At 38.4% G+C, this 23,950-nt stretch overlaps 1 protein-coding gene across 1 annotated transcript in view; it reads right to left on the bottom strand.

Annotated features, from left to right (window-relative positions):
• Nucleotides 1–5,598: 5,598 nt before the first annotated feature.
• Nucleotides 5,599–23,950, bottom strand: part of ehd1b (EH-domain containing 1b) — a 68,380-nt gene continuing 50,028 nt past the window's right edge. The window contains exons 3-5 of the mRNA XM_022681063.2: nucleotides 11,765–12,177; nucleotides 10,464–10,628; nucleotides 5,599–6,801 (exon numbers count right to left, since the gene is read on the bottom strand). Coding sequence (XP_022536784.1) covers nucleotides 6,280–6,801; nucleotides 10,464–10,628; nucleotides 11,765–12,177 — 1,100 coding nt within the window. The 3' untranslated portion in view covers nucleotides 5,599–6,279. The remainder of the gene's footprint in view (nucleotides 6,802–10,463; nucleotides 10,629–11,764; nucleotides 12,178–23,950) is intronic.

The raw sequence follows: 23,950 nt of genomic DNA, 5'->3' as shown, positions 1-23,950 counted from the left end.
ATAAGCTTTGTAATATGTAAGGATGATGTATATGTACATGACAAAGTTGATTTGAGAATATTATATCGGAGTGTCTATTTGCACCCGGGTGCAAATAGCACGTGCCACACAGCAAGGCTATTTTCACCCCTTAATTAAAAAAAAAAGAAAGAGAACTCATCTGCGCATGTCTACCAATGAATGCGAGGGAGCGAAAAGGCGCAAATTCACAGATGGGGAAACGGAGACCATAGGAAATGGTAAGCAGAATTTGGTTATTATTTATGTATAAAAGGCCCATCACTCAATTTAACTCTACATTTTAAGATAAATATTTAAGACAGAGTGTGAGAATTATTATCTATCGAACACTGTTGACTGAAAACGAATAAGCTAAGCTAGTGTTTTGGTGGATCACAGTTTAAGTTATTTGATTGAATTAAAGTTTGAGGCAGTTAGGTAACTTGTATCTAACCTTATCTTAGTTATTAAGTAAAAAGTTTTGTATTTTGTTGCTTATTCTGATTAATTTAGCTAGCTAGCTAGCTTATTGCTGGCTAGTATAGAGCCCGGGAGGGGCCGTGGGTAAAAAAAAAAAATTTAAATCGAGCGAACGATGTAGCAGTTCATGCCAACAATTTCTCTAATTCAAGCGAACGATTTCTTTTATTCCAGCGAACGATTAAGCCAACTCTTATTTCTAGTTCATGCATGCACAGGCAGGATAAACACAGTCTCCGGCGATGTTCATGCCTTCTGCAGTGGCGTTTTAGGGCAACTCTTAATTAGAGAATAAAGTCTAATATAACGAGATTAAAGTCGTAATATTACGAGATTAAAGCCGCAGTATTTTGATTTTAATTGTAACTGCTTGGCCTGCAGCGCAGGGCACGGAGGGAAAAGAGCACATACCGTCAGTTAGAAACGTAGATAAATGACGGTGATCTCAGGATCTCATAGCAGATCATGCATGATCACCGTCAGTTATCTACGTTTCTAACCTGCTTATTATTAATGTTCTAGTGTTACAGCTTTCGGCTCTGCGCTGCGAGATTCCTCTGTGCGGGGAGAGCGCGCGGCGCGACACGGAGGCTTTCCACCGCATTTTAGTTTTTGATACCAAACGAACATAAATACAGTAAATTCCAGTCATGAATAAAGGAAATTAACCTTTTACTGAAACAAGACGACTGTCTCGGTGTGTTATAAATCACGTGTTATGATCAATGTGGAATTGTGTTTATTAATTCCTTATGTTCAACAATAATATAACGTAAATAAGTATATTTTACTTAGTACAGTATATTCAATTGTACACTGTAATAATGAGGAAATAAAGATGATATAAAAATTTATATAATACAGTGTGTGACATTTGTCTATGAATGGGTCATATAATGTACTAGGCTACTTTAAATCTGTAACACTATATAAAATTAAAATAGCTGGCCTAAAATAATAATACAATGTTTTAAGATGTTTATTTGAGTGGGCAGTATATATGATAATTTGGATCAATTTGATAATTTATTCCAGTATGTCATAAAAATGTGTGACCAAATGTAATTGTAAGATGTAGGACATTAATATCATGATATTACACCAAAAACAGGTATCCTGTTATCTCATATAACAATTATCCCAACTAATTTGTATTACAAATTACACTTGTATGCAAATTATATGAAAATGAAACCATTTAAACATACTATTTTCTGATACATCATTATCAGAATTATAATGCAGACTTATAAGCTCAGAAACATACATAAACCGTTTTATCACACTGTTTCATGTGCATATTTTTTTGAACTACTTTATAATTATTTGGATTTTATGTCTTTTTATATGACATAAAAGCTAGAAACAGCATATGTTATACATGAAATGCAATTTTGTGTTTCCATCATTATATACCTGTAAAAGGTGACCATATTTTGCTACACAGATTCCCATATAGAGGGTGTAAATACCATGAATGTAATAATGATGTAACCAGATTTAAGAAGGGGTGCATTTCCTTGGAGGCTGACTGAATATCTAGTACTAAAAGTATTTCTTGGTTGGGTGTACAGTTATAGGGGGTGCTTTATAAGGTAGATCTGCTGGGAAATATTGGGAATATTTTAATATGAATTATGTTTATTTAATTAATACATTAGCCCTATATTACTAAATAGTGAGAAATTAACTATTCCACATTGATCATAACTTTGACGCGCATATCATGCTTCACAGTATATTTGAATTTGATATGGTTTTTATAACACACAGAGACAGTCGTCTTGTTTCAGTAAAAGGTTAATTTCCTTTATTCATGACTGGAATTTACTGTATTTATGTTCGTTTGGTATCAAAAACTAAAATGCGGTGGAAAGCCTCCGTGTCGCGCCGCGCGCTCTCCCCGCACAAAGGAATCTCGCAGCGCAGAGCCGAAAGCTGTAACACTAGAACATTAATAATAAGCAGTTTAGAAACGTAGATAACTGACGGTGATCATGCATGATCTGTTATGAAATCCTGAGATCACCGTCATTTATCTACGTTTCTAACTGACGGTATGTGCTCTTTTCCCTCCGTGCCCTGCGCTGCAGGCCAAGCAGTTACAATTAAAATCAAAATACTGCGGCTTTAATCTCGTAATATTACGACTTTAATCTCGTTATATTAGACTTTATTCTCTAATTAAGAGTTGCCCTAAAACGCCACCGCAGAAGGCATGAACATCGCCGGAGACTGTGTTTATCCTGCCTGTGCATGCATGAACTAGAAATAAGAGTTGGCTTAATCGTTCGCTGGAATAAAAGAAATCGTTCGCACGAATTAGAGAAATTGTTGGCATGAACTGCTACATCGTTCGCTCGATTTAATTAATTTTTTTTACCCACGGCCCCTCCCGGGCTCTATACTAGCCAGCAATAAGCTAGCTAGCTAAATTAATCAGAATAAGCAACAAAATACAAAACTTTTTACTTAATAACTAAGATAAGGTTAGATACAAGTTACCTAACTGCCTCAAACTTTAATTCAATCAAATAACTTAAACTGTGATCCACCAAAACACTAGCTTAGCTCATTCGTTTTCAGTCAACAGTGTTCGATAGATAATAATTCTCACACTCTGTCTTAAATATTTATCTTAAAATGTAGAGTTAAATTGAGTGATGGGCCTTTTATACATAAATAATAACCAAATTCTGCTTACCATTTCCTATGGTCTCCGTTTCCCCATCTGTGAATTTGTGCCTTTTCGCTCCCTCGCATTCATTGGTAGACATGCGCAGATGAGTTCTCTTTCTTTTTTTTTAATTAAGGGGTGAAAATAGCCTTGCTGTGTGGCACGTGCTATTTGCACCCGGGTGCAAATAGCACACACTGCTGCGTACACCCGGGTGCAAAATAGCACACAATGCTATGTACACCCGGGTGCAAATAGCACACAATGCTATGTACACCCGGGTGCAAATAGCACACACTGCTGCGTACACCCGGGTGCAAATAGCACACAATGGTATGTACACCCGGGTGCAAATAGCACACACTGCTATGTACACCCGGGTGCAAATAGCACACACTGCTATGTACACCCGGGTGCAAATAGCACACACTGCTGCATACACCCGGGTGCAAATAGCATGTGCCATATTATATTCATTGATAACTGAGTTTAATGCATTTATTTGACTAATAAAGTTGTATAAAGAAGTAATAAATTAACTATTTATTTTTAAGGCTTGTAATATATAGGCAATATATGTTTGTATAACGTACTGTTAGTTTTGCCATTATGGAATCACATTTAAGAGAGTTTAATAGTTTTTTTCGTTTTTTGCTGTGGTCCGTAATTGTGCCAGGGTCCCTAAGAGAGCAGCACGCTGTTTGGAAGAGAAGCGGGGAGAGAGCGCTATCGGTGCGGCAGTATTTTTGTTAAATATGATGTAAAATATACAATCTTCAGTAAAAACTGTGGTTGTAGTTTGTTGTGTTCCCTCATTATAGCAAGAAACCACAATTACAGTGATGAATCTCCGTTTTGATTAAGGGGGAGGAAATCCGAAATTCCGAATCTCTCACGAATGTCAAACATAAAACTAACTTTACCGCAGTATTTTACTCTGTTGACTGCCTAAAAAGGAGAATACTCATTTAATTTTAATTTTAATTTTACCACTCTGCGTAATCCTAGGACCCGCACTTTCCATAATCACAAAAAGAAAAAATGCAAAGCATTTAACAGTTTTATCAATACAAATAACTTAATTTACACAGAGCCTTCTCCACTTCAATGATGTCCTCTTATAAAACCCCCCATAGACCCTTTTAGTGATTTTAATAGTTTTAAACTTGGGTCTTGGAATTCTGCATCTAAATATCAGTAGCCTACTAGTTCTTTTATCAGTTCACTGCTGATTTTATTGATGATTTTACAGATATGCTGTCTTTTATTTCTACTGAATTTGATCATTTTATTATTGCTGGTGATTTTAACATTCATATTGATAATCCCAAGGATAATTATGCCAGAGAACTCTACGATGTACTTAACTCTTTTGAACTCTCTGAGCATGTGACTGGAAGCACAAACTGTCATGGTCACACTCTGGATTTGGTTATATTGAAGGGTCTCAACATATTAGCCTCTTTTAAGGATGTTGCAGATCATTACTGTGTATTCTTTGAAATGTGGACTTCAATACAGACAGATTAGGTACAAGAAAAGGCAGATAAATTACATGACAGCTGAACTTTTTGTCAGCAAAGTGTGCTCTGCACCATGCAAACCATCAGACTCTATAGATACTCTGCTGGTTGGTTTCAACTCAAAACTCAGAGTTCTGACTAGGAGTAAAAGAAGGGAGCACATCACCCACCCCTATCCTTAAATCCCTACACTGGATACCAGTCTGTTACAGAATAGACTTTAAGGTACTGTTACTGGTCTATAAATGTCTTAATGGTGCAGGACCAGCATATTTATCTGATGTTTTTTAGCAGTATGAGCCGAGCAGAAATCTCAGATCATCAGGAACTGGTCAGTTAGTGCTGCCTATAGTAAAAACTAAACATGGAGAGGGAGCATTTAGCTGCTACACTGCTCTTAAATGGAACCAGTTGACCGAGAGAATTAGAAGAGCACCAACACTAAACACTTTTAAATCCAGACTAAAACCTACATGTTTGATTAGGCCTTCAGCTCAGTTTAAAACACTGCAGCTCCACACACTTTTTTTCTGAAACGGCCCTTTTGTATCATGTTTTATTCATGCTTTATTCTTATTTTAGTTTTTTAATTTCCAATTCTTTGTTGTTCTTTTACATATTTTTTCAATTTTACTTCTCTTTGTTTTAATCATGTTTAAATCAATCATGCTTTATGCTTATTTTAGTTTTTATTTCCATTTTTACTGTTATTCTTTTACATGTTTTTTGATTTGACTTCTCTGTGTATTTTCTAATTTGTAAAGCACTTTGAATGACCGTTGTGTCATTCAAGGTGCTATATAAATAAACTTGCCTTGCCTTGCTTTAAACTGGGGATGTCAATAAGTTGAGGGGGTGAATCGAGTGAAGGGTGTAAACTGACAGGAGTGAATCTATGTGACAGTAACACACAATCTGTAAAGGAATTTGTAAAAACTTTTATTGTTCTTATTAGGGTTAGGTTTTGAGTCTATCACTCCAGAAAACAGCACTCCACAAAAGGCCACTGCTCTCTTTATATGGTAAAAATAAATAAATCTATGATGATCCCTTTGAAGACGTGACTTTCTCAGAAGATCTCATTAACATGTCAACTTTATTTAAAAAATGTTTTTATTTTATTTATCAAATATTGAAACATTTTATATTCCAAATCCAATTATATTCCAATTCCAATATCAAAACTTCATTGCTCTTTAAAAAGAGGTAATAGCATTATTTTGCTTTAATATTTTAAGATGACTAGAAAATTGTAAAAAAAAGTCTGTGAAAATATATCATCCAACAAAGACAGCTATTGTGACAGGTTTAAAGGGTCCGAAGCCCTAATTATTATTATTATTATTATTATTATTATTATTATTATTATTATTATTATAGATTAGGTGAAAAAACATTTGGACCCAGAATTTTGGAACTGAAAACACAAATAACAGAATCAATAATAATGTGAATTATTAGCAAAAAATGTAAGATTAGTTTTACATCACTGGTCCAGATTTAGCTGCTTAAAAAATAAACAGTTTTTTTATTACTAAGCACATTTTATAACAAAATTGTTTGGTTAAAACATGAAGAGCAACATTTTATTCATGATTTTCATTGAGTGCGCTTGGAGGGGGGTACGAGGTGGTGTGGCAGATCGGCAGGTAAGTCGTGTCCCTCCAACTTCACTTTGATCAGGTGATTAGCCAGGGCAAACTCTTCAATGTCAAGGTATCCATCTCCGTCCACATCTGCCAATTTCCAGATTTTTCCCAGAATGGTGTTGGGCAGTTTGGATTTGATCATTTCTTTTTTAGCCATGGCACCAGACACCTTCCCATTGATGGGTGAGAGCATGAAGAATATTTCGTCATAGCTGGGTTTATCTCGCGCCACAATCCATTCCAGCTCGTCAATGCCTGCACCTGCACCCTCACCATAACCATGTCCAAAAGGCCCATTCTTGGTGCCTTCAAAGGCTCCACCCTGCACCGTCTGACTGGGTGTAGCCGCCTCCTCTTGCCGCACTAGCACCATCAGCCGAGCAATATCATTGGTCAGCATGTCCTCCACTGCCTCCATCAGCTTAGGTTTTATCGTCTGGAACTTACTAAAGTCCTGAATGGCTAGAATCTCCTGTAGAAACGAAACACAAGTAGGAACATTTAAAAGACCACTTTTGAAGCCAGTTTAGTATCCCTGAAGACAGGATTCACGTATGTGCTAAGCACAGATGGAATTTGGCCTCTGACTAATCCATCTATGCACTGAACACACACATACACATCAGTGAGCACACTTAGAAGACACAGTTACAGTTAGAACATGGTACCAAAGCGGTGGCCAGCCAAACCCGCTTACCAACATTACAATGGGGGTGATGTGGGAAGAAAGTGCTATATATCAATGCCTGGGAAAGCAATTCCAATTGTGTTTTCTTGGACTCCAGCTGCTGATAAGTAGCATGATCCAGGATAATAGTGTCAGAACTTTAGTTACGTTCACCTTGTGTGTGGTATGGTGTCTAATGAGTAAAGTTTAAGAAAGGGGTACCAGTTTAAAATAAGACTACCTTTATAAAGGGTTTATAAATGGTTTACAATTAGTGTCATTTATTGTGTGTGATTGTGCTTAGGTAGGGTGCTGTGGTAAGTGTGTTGTTGCCATAGGTTAAGGAAGTGAGCATAGATCAAGGAGGGATTCTGTTTGTTCATAGGTTATTTTTCGGTAGGTCTGGATACTTGGCAGTTGAGGCAATGGACCATGAACATAGTGTTAGGCTGTGCTTCTGGATCCTTGTCGAGCCAGTATCAGATTGTGGTGGTTTTGGCTATTGTTGTTAGTTGAGTGTGTACAACCCCTGGCAAAAAGTATGGAATCACCAGTCTTGGATGAGCACTCCTTCAGACATTTCATTCTGTAAAACAAACTCTGATCAAAAACATGATACAATAATAAGGTCATTCCAAAGTGCAACTTGTTGGCTTTCAGGAACACTCAAAGAAATGAAGAAAAAACATTGTGGAAGTCAGTGAATGTTATTTTTATTGACCAACCACAGGGAAAAAAATATGGAATCACTCAATTCTGAGGAAAAAAGTATGGAATCACTCAAATTGAAGGTAGAAAATAAGGACACACCCAGTCAATTTCCTTTCCCTAAATGGACACCTGCCTCAGATTAGATCTGCTCGTTAGTCTGCAGTTAAAAACACCTGCAGTCATGACACCTTGGAGGGCTGCTGGACGAATTAGAGTGGCAAGAACCATGGCTCCAACAAGAGAAATGTCTCTTGAAACAAAAGAGAGGATTGTGAAACTTCTTGAAGAAGGTAACTCTTCACGCATGGTTGCTAAAGATGTGGGCTGTTCACAGTCAGCTGTATCCAAGATATGGACCAAATACAAACAGCATGGAATGGTTGTTAAAGCCAAGCGTACTGGTAGACCGAGAAAGACATCAAAGCGTCAAGACAAGCAACTTAAGGCCATTTGTCTTGAAAACCGAAAAAGTACAACTAAACAGATGAAGCATAAATGGGAAGAAGCTGGAGCCAATGTATGTGACCGAACCGTAAGAAATCGCCTAAAGGAAATGGGATTTCAATACAGGAAAGCTAAAAGAAAACCATCATTGACACCTAAACATAAAAGAACAAGACTGCAGTGGGCTAAGGAGAGGCAATCATGGACTGTGGATGACTGGATGAAAGTTATCTTCAGTGATGAGTCAAGAATCTGCATTGGACAAGGTGATCATGCTGGAACTTTTGTTTGGTGCCGTTCCAGTGAGATTTATGAAGAGGCCTGCCTGAAGAAAACAACCAAATTTCCACAGTCCTTGATGATATGGGGCTGCATGTCAGGCAAAGGCACTGGGGAGATGACTGTGGTTAATTCTTCTATCAATGCATACGTTTACATTGACATTTTGGACAGTTTTCTCATCCCTTCAATTGAACAGATGTTTGGAGATAATGAAATAATTTTCCAAGATGACAATGCATCGTGCCATAGGGCAAAAACAGTGAAGGCATTCCTTGGAGAAAGACACATTCAGTCGATGTCATGGCCTGCAAATAGTCCAGATCTCAACCCAATTGAAAACCTGTGGTGGAAATTGAAAAAAATGGTCCACAAGAAGGCTCCGACCTGCAAAGCTGATCTGGCAACTGCTATCAAAGAGAGTTGGCACCAAATTGATGCAGAATACTGTTTGTCACTCATCAAGTCCATGCCTCAGAGACTGAAAGCCGTTATAAAAGCCAAAGGTGGTGCAACTAAATACTAGTGATGTATTTTGAATCATCTTTTGCTTATCTGTTTTTCATGATTCCATACTTTTTTCCTCAGAACTGAGTGATTCCATATTTTTTTCCCTGTGGTTGGTCAATAAAAGTAACATTCACTGACTTCCACAATGTTTTTTCTTCATTTCTTTGAGTGTTCCTGAAAGCCAACAAGTTGCACTTTGGAATGACCTTATTATTGTATCATGTTTTTGATCAGAGTTTGTTTTACAGAATGAAATGTCTGAAGGAGTGCTCATCCAAGACTGGTGATTCCATACTTTTTGCCAGGGGTTGTAGTAGATCCTGGCTGAGCCCTATGCATAACCCCAGCTGTTAGGTGCAGGATTTGTCAATTTCCTGTATTATATTACTTATGTAGAAAGGGCATCAATGACCTGTTGTTTGCCAAATAGTGAACTCACAGCCATCTATATTGTTGCCCTTTTTACGTATGTTATAACTGATTATTAATGATTTTTAAGGCATTTACAACCTAATTAGTAACCATTAATAAACTAATTGTAAACCATTTGTAAACCCTTTAAAAAGGTAGTCTTATTTTAAAGTGGTACCAAGAAAGGTTATGAATGTATTCAAGGCATCTTCAAAGGCTGGCTTATGCTTCTTTTGGTAAGCGTGATTTTTGTTCCATTGATATATATATTTTAAAATTAGGTTAATCTAGTGAGTGATGTGACATAAATTCCATAAATCTGAAATGAGGAATAAACATCACATTGTTATTGTGTTTTTAATAAAAAAAAAAACTAATCATTTTTAGTTCAATGTAGTATCGTTTCAGTATCAGTATTGAGATATTAGGCAGGTATCGTATCAAAATTCATAATTATAATATTGTGACACACTAGAGGAAACGAAAGAGGAAAAGTGACGAATGAGTCACTTTAAGATACAGAAACAGTCAAAAGTAAAAAATGCAAGTGTTTTACTCTGATTCTTCTAAGTCATATTATCCGAAACTTGCAGTGTTTTGAGCAGCTCAGCAAATGGCATTTGATATTAAAGGACAATTAAGGATTCTATTTTTTGTAGTAGCTTATAGCATGATCAGGATGTGTCATCTGATATTAAAAAACATGTTAGGTTTAAGCAACAACAGCTCTTGTCAGCAAAGATGCTGATGCAGCCAGTATGTTCTTATTTGAACTGCCTCTGAAACTCCCCAATGCCATTACACAGTCCCACTTACACAACCCGGTTTACCAGGTACAGGACATAACAGCATCCAACAAGTGTGCTGCAGCCATTGAAATTAAATGAGGTGGCTATTCTCTTCTAAACAAGAAATCACTGAGCCTTAGTAATTAACCACAAGTAGTGGCTTAGTAATTCATCACCACCACTAGCATAGTAATTTCAACATTTAAATGCAGCATAGGTGTATGAACAGCTGGGTTATCAAATTAGCTAGTATTTAAGATAGCTAATGCTGAGTACAAGATTTCATTAGCCACTAACAACAGTAGCTATGTATTGACTCCGTACCTGCATTTTAGAGAGTTTAGGGAAATCTCCTGGAGAAATCTGATATTCCTTTTCGACCATGGCGTAGATTTCCCCAAGATTAGCAATCAGTTCTTTCTTTTTGCTTTCCTTTCCAAACATGTTGGGCATCTCCTTCTTCAGGGCACTGATGATGTAAGCATGGACCTGAGGAAAGAAAGTTTCAGATGTCAGTGCTAATTTCTGGTCCTGCTGTACTGCTATATACACCAACGTACCACAGACCAGTAATCCATCTACCAACCATCCAAATCTTTGCTAAGTGGTTGCTTGGACACAGTGTAGGCTCACTGATCTTGCAAGGCTACTGGTAAGGGCACATAGCCATTGGAGTATTCAGACAACTAGTACGGAATTTCAGCTGTCTTGTGTTACCAGACTATATCAAGATTTAGAGTCTCTTAAAAAAAATCTAATCTTCAAACTTTAAAGCCTTGTCCACATCAAGCACAACAACTCGCTTACCATGGAACTGATAAAATAAAAAAAAGTAAACATATTGCTTAAGGAGGAATTACATATATACAAATACATGCACAAGAAACATGGTCAAAGTAAAGGTTGGTTGATTAATTGAATTCTGAGTATTATATTGGACGGTCCAATATAAATGCCTCACAGATGCGTATGTAACATTTAACTGTACATCTATCTATTAAATGCAACGTAAATTATTCTTAATAATAGGGGTTGCAAAAATTTTGCTGCCCACCTCAAGCATTTCCACAGCCCCCAGGAATATTTTTATTCTGATCCTGTGCATGTGAAACCTAGTTCTGGGGACTGTATTCAGTTTTCTTTCAATTTCTGCTTGTTTTTCGGGCAGAGATACAGTGGCTGCTTCACTTGTAGTTAATCCAGCTTTAGGGTCTTTTGTTGTGAGAGCCCTGTTTTTAACCAATCAACGAGCTTAATCTAACAAAATTGTTTTGCAAATAAATTAAATAAATGTCACATCTTAAATTACACTTGCTGACCTATCTATATTTGAAGAAATGTGTTTTTGCTTACGGCCCTCTTGCAGTACCTCTGTAGCTCACTGTAGGGCTGCAGCCTACTCTAAACTAAACAGTGCATCAACCTGAAACCATAACATTTTAAGATTAAAATTCATATAGTGTTTAACATAGAATCATTCACTTTCACAATGGTACTAAAATAATTGTAGTTCAATGTATCAGCATACTGTAACAACAATGTGATAATACTGATAACACTGTATTCATTATTAAAGGTTTTAACTGTTTCATCTGTATGTATTGTGTGTGTGTGTGTGTGTGTACCTTGGCCAGTCGGGCTCTCTTAATCAGATCGTTGAGTTTCCGGAGTGCTGCATTTCTAGGAAGATTCTGGATGTCCCGGAACAGGTCCTGCTCCTCTGCCTCAAACAGCTTCCTGTTGTCTGCCACCAGCAGAGGCTGAGCCCAAAAGGAGCCGATGTAAACCCGGATCACCTCAGGAGTGTTCACGATTTTCCCCAGAGACCACATGAGGGCGCCATACACCCGCATCAGCTGCTGTGTGCCAATCTGATCAGACTTGTTTAGCACCACCCGCATTTTATCTTCGTAGTTCTTCAAAGCCTTGATTACTTCAGAAAACTCGTCGGAAATGTCCAGTTTGTGGGCATCGAAGAGCAGAATGATACGGTCCACTCGCTCCGCGAACCACTCCAGAACAGCTGCAAAGTCATAACCTACACACACACACACACACACACACACACACACACACACACACACTTTGTTCATATGCAATAAACACCCTAATACACACTTAAGGTTTTTCTTTGTTCTAACTAAATGTGACCAAATTGTAAAAAATATCACTTGACACATAACTATAGCACAAATTGCTATCTCGATATTTACATAAGGTAACTACTTTGGGAAATAGCCTACCAATGTACTAAGCTTAGTAATTATAACTAAAGGCATGGGTGTGGGAGAGGGGCCCATGGAAATCCAGATTTTTTTTGTTTGTTTTTATTTAGAATAAAATGGGCCCCACAATTAATCATGTATGAATTAATCCTTCAAATATATTGATTACATTAATTGAGGGAATGAACTTTAGTCACAGTCCTCATAACAAATTGGACATTCTGGGGGCCCCAACCTAGAGGCGCAAAATATTTTAGTCTGCCCAACAGCGACTATCGACAAGTGTAACGTCAGTAAGCCCCGATTGAATGACCTAAGGGGCTAGAGACATCATGCTGGCCAAAAATCAGATTATCAAAAAAAAAACGAAAGGAAAAAAGGCAGAAAATTGGGAGGCAGCTGTTGACGGCTTTCTTTCCCAAAGGTGAACTGAGTTTGCTTGTTATGCAAAGTCCAATTAAAGTTAATGTATAGTCCACTCCAGACAGCTGCTGCTGTTTTTATGCTCACGTGAAGTCGTTAGCTTAGTTGGTTGCCAAACAGGCTGCTTTCGGCTGTAAGTACAAAGACAATTATGAGCCGCCTAACATTAGTTATCAACATTAACCAGTTTCAGTCAGTCCTGGTGACTCTTCTGAAGATGAGCGAGAGGTGTGAGAGAAAGAGAGAGAGAGAAAGATAGCAAGAGAGAGAGAGAGAGAGAGAGAGAGAGAGAGCTGCTGACTGGTAGAATTGCTGCCTAAATGCGAGTTGTTTACCGTAAGTTTAAAGTAAGTTAACCTTTGGTTCAGTGCTTGTGCTATAGTGAAACTCTGTGCTGAGACCAAGCGATATTTCCGCTGCATATATTAACATTTAGGCCTCAAGTGCACACTAGTAATATATTCAGCGATAAAGCAATGTATTATTTTTGTCTGGGAAAAAGCCTAAGCATTGCAGTGCAGTGCTGTGCTTAAAAGCTATTGTCAACCCTCAATAAAATGTTACCAAAGCCAATGAATAATCATGTTAAATAACTGTGATCTCAATATCAATCAAAAATAATTGTGATTTTGATTTTTGCTATCATAAGGCAAAGGGCCTTATGTACAGGGCCCAGAATTTGCTGCTACACCCCTGACAAAAGATATATCATACATATGCCATACATGATGTAACAAAGAAAGTAAATGCATTAGAGGAGTAGTGATAAAAAGTTTTTTATTTAATAATTAAGAAAGAAAGAAATTTAAAAAGTAAGTATGTTTGATAATCATTAGAGGACTAGTAATAAAGGTTTTTATAGGTAAGAAAGAAAAAAAATAATATGGATGTATAATGATCAAAACAAGTTAATTGAGGAATACCTTGAATTAATTAATTGCAAAGATTATTTTGACCCATGTTGCGCATCAAAGGGTTATATGCTGACCAGCATTTTTGCCTTGCTGACAGCATGGGCGGAGCAATCTCACCTTAGCACTGACACTCATTTCCACAGAGAAACTTACAGATCACAAACAGGAACAAGAAGTTCAAAATGTCAAACTCCACACACGCACACTTAGTTTTTAGTTTTTACACCCGGTTCTCCGGTGGAAACAGTGGAGATTATTCCCAAATGCTGAGCCAGCAGAATAAAGGAAGTGAGGTTGTAACAATGAACAAACGAAAGAAAAAAAAGCAACAAAGGGGGGGAGGTACAGAAAAACAAAAAGAAAAAGAAAGAGGAACAGAGAGACAGAGAGAATGGGATGTCATGACTCATCTGGTTAGTTCCAGTCTACACTTTTCTCTCTCAGTCACTCCTGGTGTAATTTCCTTAATAATTTATTTGCACGTTTCTATTAAGATGAAAATGAGGGGAAAGAAATACAGCCACATATTTGTAGCAACATTGCTGTTAGTGTTAGTGGAGAGCAGTTGTAGAAGCATTATAATAATTATTACAATTGCCACCCACCATCATTAGTACATTATTTTTACCAGCAGCACTATAATAACAGTCCTCTGTGAAGGTATGAGGATTTTTATTAATAAAAGAAAATTGTATCCAAAGGAAGGCTTCTATAACTTTTAGTTATAAATACTGTACCTAGCTAGGTACATTGGTGTTTATTTAGGAAAGTAGACAGATTACAAAAATTCATATTGTGATACAGGGTATTCATTTTCTTTAAAGCATTTTATTATTATTATTATTATTATTATTATTATTATTATTATTATTATTATTAACAAAACCTTTGTATAAAAGTCTGAATCTTGGTAAATTTACTATTTATTACTATTAATTTTGTTTAAGAAGTTTATTCTTTAAATTACTAAAATATTTCAGTTATTGTTACCAAGAATATCACAAAAATACCCTGTAGGTAAATGGCCTACCAATGTACTTAGCTAAGCTACTACAATAGTTAACTAACAACAGAACATTTATATAATTAACATAGAATGTCAACAGCTAATAGCCAATTACTTGTAACTTCCCGAAAAGTAATGTACTCACTCTCAAAGTAACCTAAACCTAATTAAATATTATGTACAGTTATATTTCACTACAGGAATCAAATATTTTCTAAGGTAATGTTATTGTAAACAGAGTTGTGAGATGGGAGCTGTGCTGATCTGTGAAATATTAAGTGTGTGTCGTGTCTGACCTGTGTGTGTGTGCAAAACTGATGTAAAAATACAAAAACTTCTTCATAAAAATAAAGGAGAATAAAAATGAAGATTTGTGCTAAAGAAACCCTTACATACATGAACTAAAATAGAAAATGAATGCGGGTCAATTTTGAACCATGTGTGCCCAAAGTGGACTTTTATTCAAAATGGACTTTTATTCAAAAAGTAAGAAAGTAAAAAGACGAAAAAGACGGGTCAATTTTGATCCACGTTGCACGTCTGAATGTCCAACTATCCATTTAAAATAAACTATTTGAAAAATAGTAATTTGTTGCAGCCCTAATTTAATTCACTTTTTTCAGAAGTGTCTATAGAGATCTATGCGAGATCTAAAGCAGAGTCAATCAACCAATGAATGAGTAGGGCTGAAGTGTGAATTTAACTGAATATGTGGGAGTAAAGCAAAATAATCTGGATACAGACCTGTGATACAAGAAGAAGTAAAAAAAACACAAAAAGTGAGACAGTGTGTTACAGAAAGAGAAATGGACTGTTTGGACTAAATGCAGGAAGGGAGGAATGACCTTCAGATGACCCACATGTCATTTTACTCATATGAACAGGAAGGTGTGTGTGTGTGTGTGTGTGTGTGTGTGTGTATGTGAAAGAGGCAGAGAAAGTCCTGCATCAGGAATTTATTCAAAACTGGAACAACATGGATTCTGGAAGAATAGAGCTAATAAACACATCACCATCACTAATCACATATAAACCATATTTTTATAGTTTTACAGTTTATTATTATTTTTTAACTTGCCATTGCTATGCTTTAACTGCTAATTACATGTTTTTTTTTTTACATTTAAGCAGATTGTTTAATGTTCCCAATAAAAACTTAAAGAATTATCATTAAAAACATAAAATCATACAAAAAAAATGTTGGTCGTAAAGTAAGGTATTAAGGTTATATTTGCCTCAATGGCCTGTTAACATTGTGCCGACAGACGCATTTCATACAGCTTTCAGTGCTTTAATATACTATTAATTTAGGTGTTAATACACGTTAGTAGCAAGGGTGTCAAAAGTATTCACATTCATTACTCAAGTAGAAGTATAGATACTGGGGTTTAAAAATACTTTTGTAGAAGTTGAAATATTAACTTAAACCTTTTACTTAAATAAAAGTATAAAATTACTGCTTTTAAAACTACTTAATGTATAAAAGTAATGAAAAGGGAAAATGACCTTATAAACAGAAGCCTAGGCCGCACTACAGGGAACTATAGTGCACTAATCCCCTGATGACTAGATGACTATAAGAACTGAAATGGTGCTTAAAAAGGTCTTCAGAGATTCAGAGGGATGTTATAAAAATCTTTTTCAGACAGACTCACACAGACATCATACCTGTCCTTACTACATGCTTTACCAACCAGCAGTTTTCCGGACAAATAAGCTGAAGTCCGAGGCTTTTCCCTTAATTTTTATTTTTCCTTTGACCAGCTGGGATGTACAGACTGAGGGTACTATGAAAGCAGCAGCTGTGAGCCTTAAGAAACGAACCAAACGACGTGCCCACCCAGCAGAGCAGCGAGAGGAACCGAAAGTGTAGCCAACACTAACTAGATGAAGCTAGCTACCCAGCAAGCCTTCTAACTTCCAAACAGCGCCTGTTTCAATATCTACTTAAATCATGTACGTTTCATTCAGTCTTAATGAACTCTGGACTTTACATTCTAAATACCTAAATGTATATAAACAAGCTAGTAACTCTATCCCTCCGTGATGTAAAAGACCGGCTTAGTGGCGGTTTGTTTCACGACACTATAGTTGGCCAGCTCTGTCGTCGACGTCTGTCTATTGACAGGTTAATTCCGTTCAGTTTTTTTTTTTTAGTTAGTGGAGGAAAAAAAAAAAAAACGCCAAAAAAACCATACTATACAATGTTCATTAAATAGAGGATTTACATTTTTGGCGCTGGTAGGGAATCACGGGCTGCAGCATCCATACATGCCACCAAAACCCAGGTCACAGGTATGCGATGTCATCTGCGCTCCTGTGCAAAATCAGTGGCTGTCCCTAACCATGTGACCCACTTACCCAACAGTATACCATGTGGTTGTAAGATCCTTTCTTGTTATACTTAATCCATTTCTCTTATTTTTTTGTATATTGATATTACTTTAAAACAAGCCTGATTAGCAGTGTAGGGGATAAGGCCCTGTTTCTTTGGTCACATTTTCTCCTGTCTTTGTTAGAGAAGGAGGTAGGCTAGGAATTGTATTTGATTTATTTTTTTCTGTGGAAATTTAGTTCTTGTACTGGACATTAGGTAATTACATTACATTACATTTGGCAGACGCTTTTGTCCAAAGTGACTTACAATGGTCAAGTACAAAAATAATAGAAGTTGAAGGTAAAACATTTTTAGACAGGGCCTAAAGGAGGTCGGAGGGAAATAATGGGATAGAGAAGTGAAGGAGGGGAAGAAGGAAATGAGGTTAGAAGTAGTTAGAGTGTTAGAGGTGTTAAGAGAGTAAGTGCTCTTTGAAGAGCTCTGTCTTCAGGAGTTTCTTAAAGATAGCGAGAGATTTTCCTGATCTGATAGTGGAAGGAAGTTTGTTTTACAAACTACAAAATTACATTTTGTTTGATATGTTGGGCAAACAACATATCCCTTAAGAAAAATGCTGCTTAAAAAAAATAAACATTGAGGCTTGTATATTTCTGGTTGCTGCCATTCTTTTGTCTGGAGGTGGGGCATATTGCTATCCTGACAATAGAAAACGTGTGCCACTGACTGAAAAGAACCTAGGCAGACGTCAACAGAACTGCTATCTTGACGCATGTACAATGCCGCTTGTAGCTGCCAACTGGCACAGGCGCAACCCATAGCATGTGCAAGTGGGCAGCTATGCAAACTTTTACATCAACAGTAAAAAGAACACAAAATAACATAAATATAGGCAATTGTCCTGACCTGTTCAGCTCTAGCGACTAACATGTTATCGGTCAGACCGTGCACTCGCTGAAGGAGGCAAGACCCGTGGGGGAGGGCTCTGTGTTTATATCAGCGATGCTTGGTGTCAATGCTGTTGTGGTCTGCAAACACTGCTCCCCGGTAGTGGAACTGATGATTATCAAGTGCCGTCCGTTCTAGCTACCGAGAGATTTCTCCGCCATGCTGATCGCTGCCGTGAGGAGTGAAGCACTGTATGAACTGTACACCTGGATGCTTTCCTCATTCTGGCTGGAGATTTCAACCATGCAGACCCAACACACCCACCCAGAAATCCATCCCTCCACCTGTTGACCAGGTGCTAACGCTGTCCCCAGACAGTGTGAGGAGAGCATTCAGCAGGATCAATGCTCTAAAAGCTCCAGGGCCTGACAAGATTCCTGGTTGAGTGCTGAAGGACTGTGTCTGGGAACTCGCAGAGGTTTATACTGACATCTATAACACCTCTCTGAGTCAAGCTGTGTATCCCACATGCTTTAAAGACAACCATCATAATCTCTGTCACAAAGAAGGCATCGCCATCTTGTCTCAATGACTATCGTCCGGTTGCACTCACCCCAATCCTCATGAAGTGCTTCGAACGACTAGTCACGCACCACATCAATTCCTCATTCCCCCCACTCCCTGGACCCCTACCGGTTTGCAAATCTGTCAAATCGCTCCACCAATTATGCAATTTCCACTGTTCTCCACTCAGCCCTCACACATCTGGGCAAGAAAGACACCTACGTCAGAATGCTGACTTGCTGAATGCTGAATGTTGACTTCAGCTCAGCATTCAACACAATCATCCCCCAACAGCTCATTCACAAACTGGACAGTCTTGGGCTGAGCACTTCACTGTGCAACTGGCTGTTAGACTTCCTGACTGGAAGACCACAGGCAGTGCGGGTTTGCAGCAACACATCCAGTATTACCACACTGAACACAGGGGCTCCCCAAGGATGTGTGTTGAGCCCCCTTCTGTTTACTCTACTAACCCATGACTGCACACCAGCACACACCTCCAACCTCTTCAAGTTTGCGAATTACACAAGGGCGGTGGGTCTCCTCAGCAACAATGAAAAGTCACACTACAGGAGCAAGGTGAGCCGCCTGGTCTCCTAGTGCAAACACAACAATCTCTCTCTGAACACAGAGAAGACCCGAAAGATTACTGTGGACTTGAGGAGAACAAGCACACAGCACACTCCTCTGTTCATCAACAGAACTGCTGTTGAAAGGGTGAGCAGCAGCAAGTAGCAGCAAGGACCTCTCCTGGAGCACCAACTCAGCATCACTGGCCAGAAAGGCAAATCAGCGTCTCTACTTTCTCCGCAAGCTGAGAAGAGCTAGAGCCCCCACCCCTATCATGAGCACCTTCTACAGAGGGGCCATCAAGAGCATCCTGACCAGCTGTTTCACCACGTTGTACAGGACCTGCACAGGATCCTGCCGCAGGAACCTCCAGTGCATCGTTAGAGCAGCTGAGAAGATCGTTGGCACCTCTCTCCCCTCCCTTCAGGACTTGTACAGCTCCCGCCTCACACGGAAAGCCCTCCGCCTGGTGGGAGATCCCTCCCACCCACTACACAGCTTCTTCAGCCTGCTGCCATCATGGAGGAGACTGCAGAGTCCCGGAGCTAGGACCAGCAGACTGCAAGACAGCTCCCTCCATCAGGCTCTGAGGATGTTGAACTCTCTTCCTGCCCTCAGCACATACTCAATCAGCATCCTGACACCCACCCCACCCCATCAACAAAGTACAGAAACTCTGTACGTGAATATACACAGTACTGGAATTTTCAAAACGTACATGCACTACACACCCCATACCTGCACTACTGCTTATACTTGCACTGCATTACTCACTTTAACTTCCCATAAAACTGTGAACTTTATTGTCATTCCATCTTAAATCACCCCCCCATCACTATTGCACTATTGTTTTCTGTCTCATGTATGTCTATGTGTCCTTGTTGTACGTATAGTGTCTCCCATTCTTTTATACTTATAAACTTTTTCTGTACTTGCTGTAACTTTTGGGAAGGAGAGTAACGTAATTGACATTAAAAACTACTTGACCTGTCATCTTCTGAGTCACACCCCAGGATGCACACATCTTGGTCATGAGATCGCTTGTCCACTGTGGACCACAATCAAACACAATGAACCAAGGCACTCCCCAGCGTGTACAGATCTCCTTTCTCAATTGGTCACAAACACAAGGGGTTTTGGCATCCCTCATTGCCACCAATTCCACCCATTTTGTAAAATAATTAACGACCACCATCAACATGGTATTCCTATTTTTGCTCACAGGAAAAGGTCCCATGAAATCGATTTTCGTGTCCAGCCACTGATGTTTCTTCATTATTACGTTTATGCGTCCACATTTTGGCAAATCCAACACTGAACCAGTTTCACGAAACTTCGCAAGCAGTATGCTAACTGTAGCAAGGGAAATGGGTGGTCTTGTATGGTGTCTTGCATTAAAATCTGCTGCAATGACACGGGTACTGCATTCACCAGATATAAACATAATTTCTATCCGCTCCTTATGTGTTAACCTCTGTGGCATGTCAATGGCAGTAAAGAAAGAGAAACTTGTAAATAACTCATAAAAGAATACAACACACCAATGTTTTTCTTGTGAAATTTTTAATAAGTTTGATGTGCCACATGACCCTGTTCCAATTTAAAAAAAGTTGGATCCAAAATAGCCAACTTCAAAATGGCTGCCATGGTCACCACTCATCTCGAAAAGTTTTCCCCTGCTATATACTAATGTGGCACAAACTGGAAGTTAATATCACTAACCAATCCCATTTTCCCATATAATACCTCACTTTTGTTGCCGGTGGTTTTTGACATTAAAGGCTGTGTTTGAGTTATTTTGAGGGAAGAATAAAGTTACGCTGTTATATAAGCTGCACACAGGCTACTTTTTATTGATTCAAAGTGTAATTTTGTCAGTGTTGTCCCATGAAAAGTTATACTTAAATATCTGCAGAAATGTAAGGGGTGTACTCACTTTTGTGTACAGGGTATATATGTATCAGGGTTGAAAAGCCTTTAGTTCCTTGCAGAAATGTGCAAAAATACACAACTAACCACTACATTTTAACTAAATATAATTCTCCCGTACTATAATGCACGTTCATCCCATATCATTCCAGGTTCAGAGCACAAGACATGTCCAATGAGAGAGAGAGAGAATGGGGAGACCCAATCCTCTTACCAATCCAGTCCACCCAGCCTCCATTTGTCCACTCTGACTCTCTCAGCGCAAACAGACCCACCGATTGGTCGTACAGTTGTGACGTCACAGGACTATTACCAAAACAAACTATTTTTCTAGACATACTTGCTTTTACAGGGTGACTCTGACACACAATTACCCTAAACATACCCCCAGTATGATGTACCAAGGTAAAAAAAAACGTAAAATAGAGAGACAGAAAAAGCTCGCACCGTGGTACAATTATCAAACTCGTACCTTAAAGCAGTTAGTATGAAATTTAGAGCGTAAATATCGATCAACTAAACTGGAAGTGTTTCACTCTGCGTGGAAAGACAGTCTTGTAAAATATAGAAAAGAACTTAATAAAGCCCGCTCAGCGTATCTGGCCTCACAGATCGAGATAAATAAAAATAATCCTAGAGTTCTCTTTAGTGTTATTTCCAAATTAACTAAAAGCCAGACAGGTACTGAACCTCCGATTCCAGCCATTCCCGCCAGCAATGCTTTTATGGACTTCTTCGATACATCCTCTCTGTCATCTGGTCTGGCTGATTTAGAACAAAACCCTGTTACTGAAGTTAGGTTGCAAGTCTTTAACTAGGGTTGCAGCGGTAACCGGTTTCACGGTATACCGTGGTATTAAAATGCACGGTTATCATACCGTGTGTGTTTGCTTATTACCGGTAAAACGCAAGCCAGCGGAGAAATAAATAACGAAAACTGAAAGTGAAACTTAACTAACCTATTTATAAGCGCTGTTTTCACTTCCGCAGTTGTACAGCGGAGGGTGTTGTGCCGATTCTGTCCGCGAAGCGGGAGTCGGATTGAGCAGGGAGTCTGATTCGGCATAACAGCGGCAGCGCGGCAGCACCTCGCGGCCCGCGGTATTAGTTGTAAGCGCTGGCCGCAAAATGCGACAGAAAACACTGAGAAACTGCAGAATTATGTATTGGACTAAAATGAGCACGAGGAGATAAAAGAGAACCTTTACCTGTGAGTAGCTCACATCAGAACAAGCAAATCTCTCTCTCTCTCTCTCTCTCTCTCTCTCTCTGTCTCTCTCTCGCACGTGAACTTCTCCGCACTGTGTTTAGCTGTTCTTAAAAATCATTTTAATTAAATAATAGTTATATGCCTCTATGTTAGTGTTAATTAACATAATTCTGATCATATTTCGCTCATTCAAACAGCCTGAAAACAGACTTGTAATCTTGTAATCAACAAGCTTGTAATTAATGTGGCCGTAAAGTCACAGCTAAAGGAGGAAATACATCAAACCTGTTCTCCATCTCCGAGAACACCACCCTGCTGTGCAGCGCAAAGTATGTGTTCAGTTTATAATTTTAATCTGAACCTAAATAAAACCTCTATGTAGTCGTGCACAACCCATGCGGTAAGCTCCCGCAAAAGCGCTGAGTTATCCGAAATTTGGGCACGCAGGTACAGGCGTGAAGTGCGTGCTACGATGGATTCACGTGTCCGTGTAAAGGTCCTGGCCGGACTGGATGTGAAAGACGCCATTCATTTACATGCGTTCATTTTCAAATTCTGACGTGCCTGTTTTTCATATGTTGAAGGTTTTAAGGTGTGAAAGCCTTAAAATAGAAATATCTAATGTGAGGATCATGTCAGATATAAATCCCCTCTTTCTGCAGTATCTGGTTATATACCAACTTTTTTTATATATATATACACTCTTAATGCCCTTAAGAGTAGTGGAAAAACATGGTTCCCTTCACCTGATGGTGTAGTTTCTACAATAAATAGTTAATTGAACAAAAAACCTTTGTTGTAAATTTTTTAAGGGTCAGTTTAATAATATATGTAACAAACTGTGATACCGTGATAACCGTGATACCATGGTATTTTCCGAGACGGTTATCATACCGTGAAAATCTCATACCGTTGCAACCCTATCTTTAACCCACTTCCACAGCTAGAACTAGAGAAAATGATCTCCTCTTCAAACAGCACAACCTGCACACTTTGATGCTGTTCCCACAAAATTATTAAAGCAGGTATTACCAGATATAATTAAACCTCTGTTAATGATAGTAAACTCATCACTCACCCTATAGGCCATGCACCCAAAGCCTTTAAAACAGCTGTAATTAAACCTCTGATCAAGAAAGCAAATCTTGATCCTACTGTACTGTCTAACTATAGACCTATTTCAAACTTACCCTTTATTTCTAAGATTTTAGAAAAGGCTGTGGCCCAACAACTTTGCTCTTACCTGCAAAGAAACCAAATCTATGAAAAATTCCAATCTGGATTTAGGCCTCATCATAGCACTGAGACAGCTTTAGTTAAAACAAACGAACGATCTACTTATAGCCGCCGACCAAGGCTGTGTTTCCCTACTCGTACTTCTCGATCTGAGCGCAGCCTTTGATACAATAGATCATACTATCCTTTTAGAAAGACTAGAGAACATGGTTGTAACTGGAACTGCTTTATCATGGTTTAAATCATACTTAACCGATCGCTATCAGTTTGTGAGGATAAATGATATGTCTTCCAGTTATACCAAGGTAAGATATGGAATTCCACAAGGCTCTATATTAGGACCATTATTATTTACATTATATATGCTCCCACTGGGCAAAGTTATTAGAAAACATGACGTAGATTTTCATTGTTATGCGGATGACACGCAGCTCTTCATATCAGCCAAACCTGACGACAGAGTGAGATTAAAGAAAATTGAGGATTGTGTAAAAGATGTGAAATTGTGGAT

Source organism: Astyanax mexicanus, chromosome 20 (genome assembly GCF_023375975.1).
Source record: "Astyanax mexicanus isolate ESR-SI-001 chromosome 20, AstMex3_surface, whole genome shotgun sequence".
Taxonomy (NCBI): domain Eukaryota; kingdom Metazoa; phylum Chordata; class Actinopteri; order Characiformes; family Acestrorhamphidae; genus Astyanax; species Astyanax mexicanus.
The sequence above is the reverse complement of the archived record's forward strand: the minus strand, read 5'-3'. Positions and strand labels throughout refer to the sequence as shown.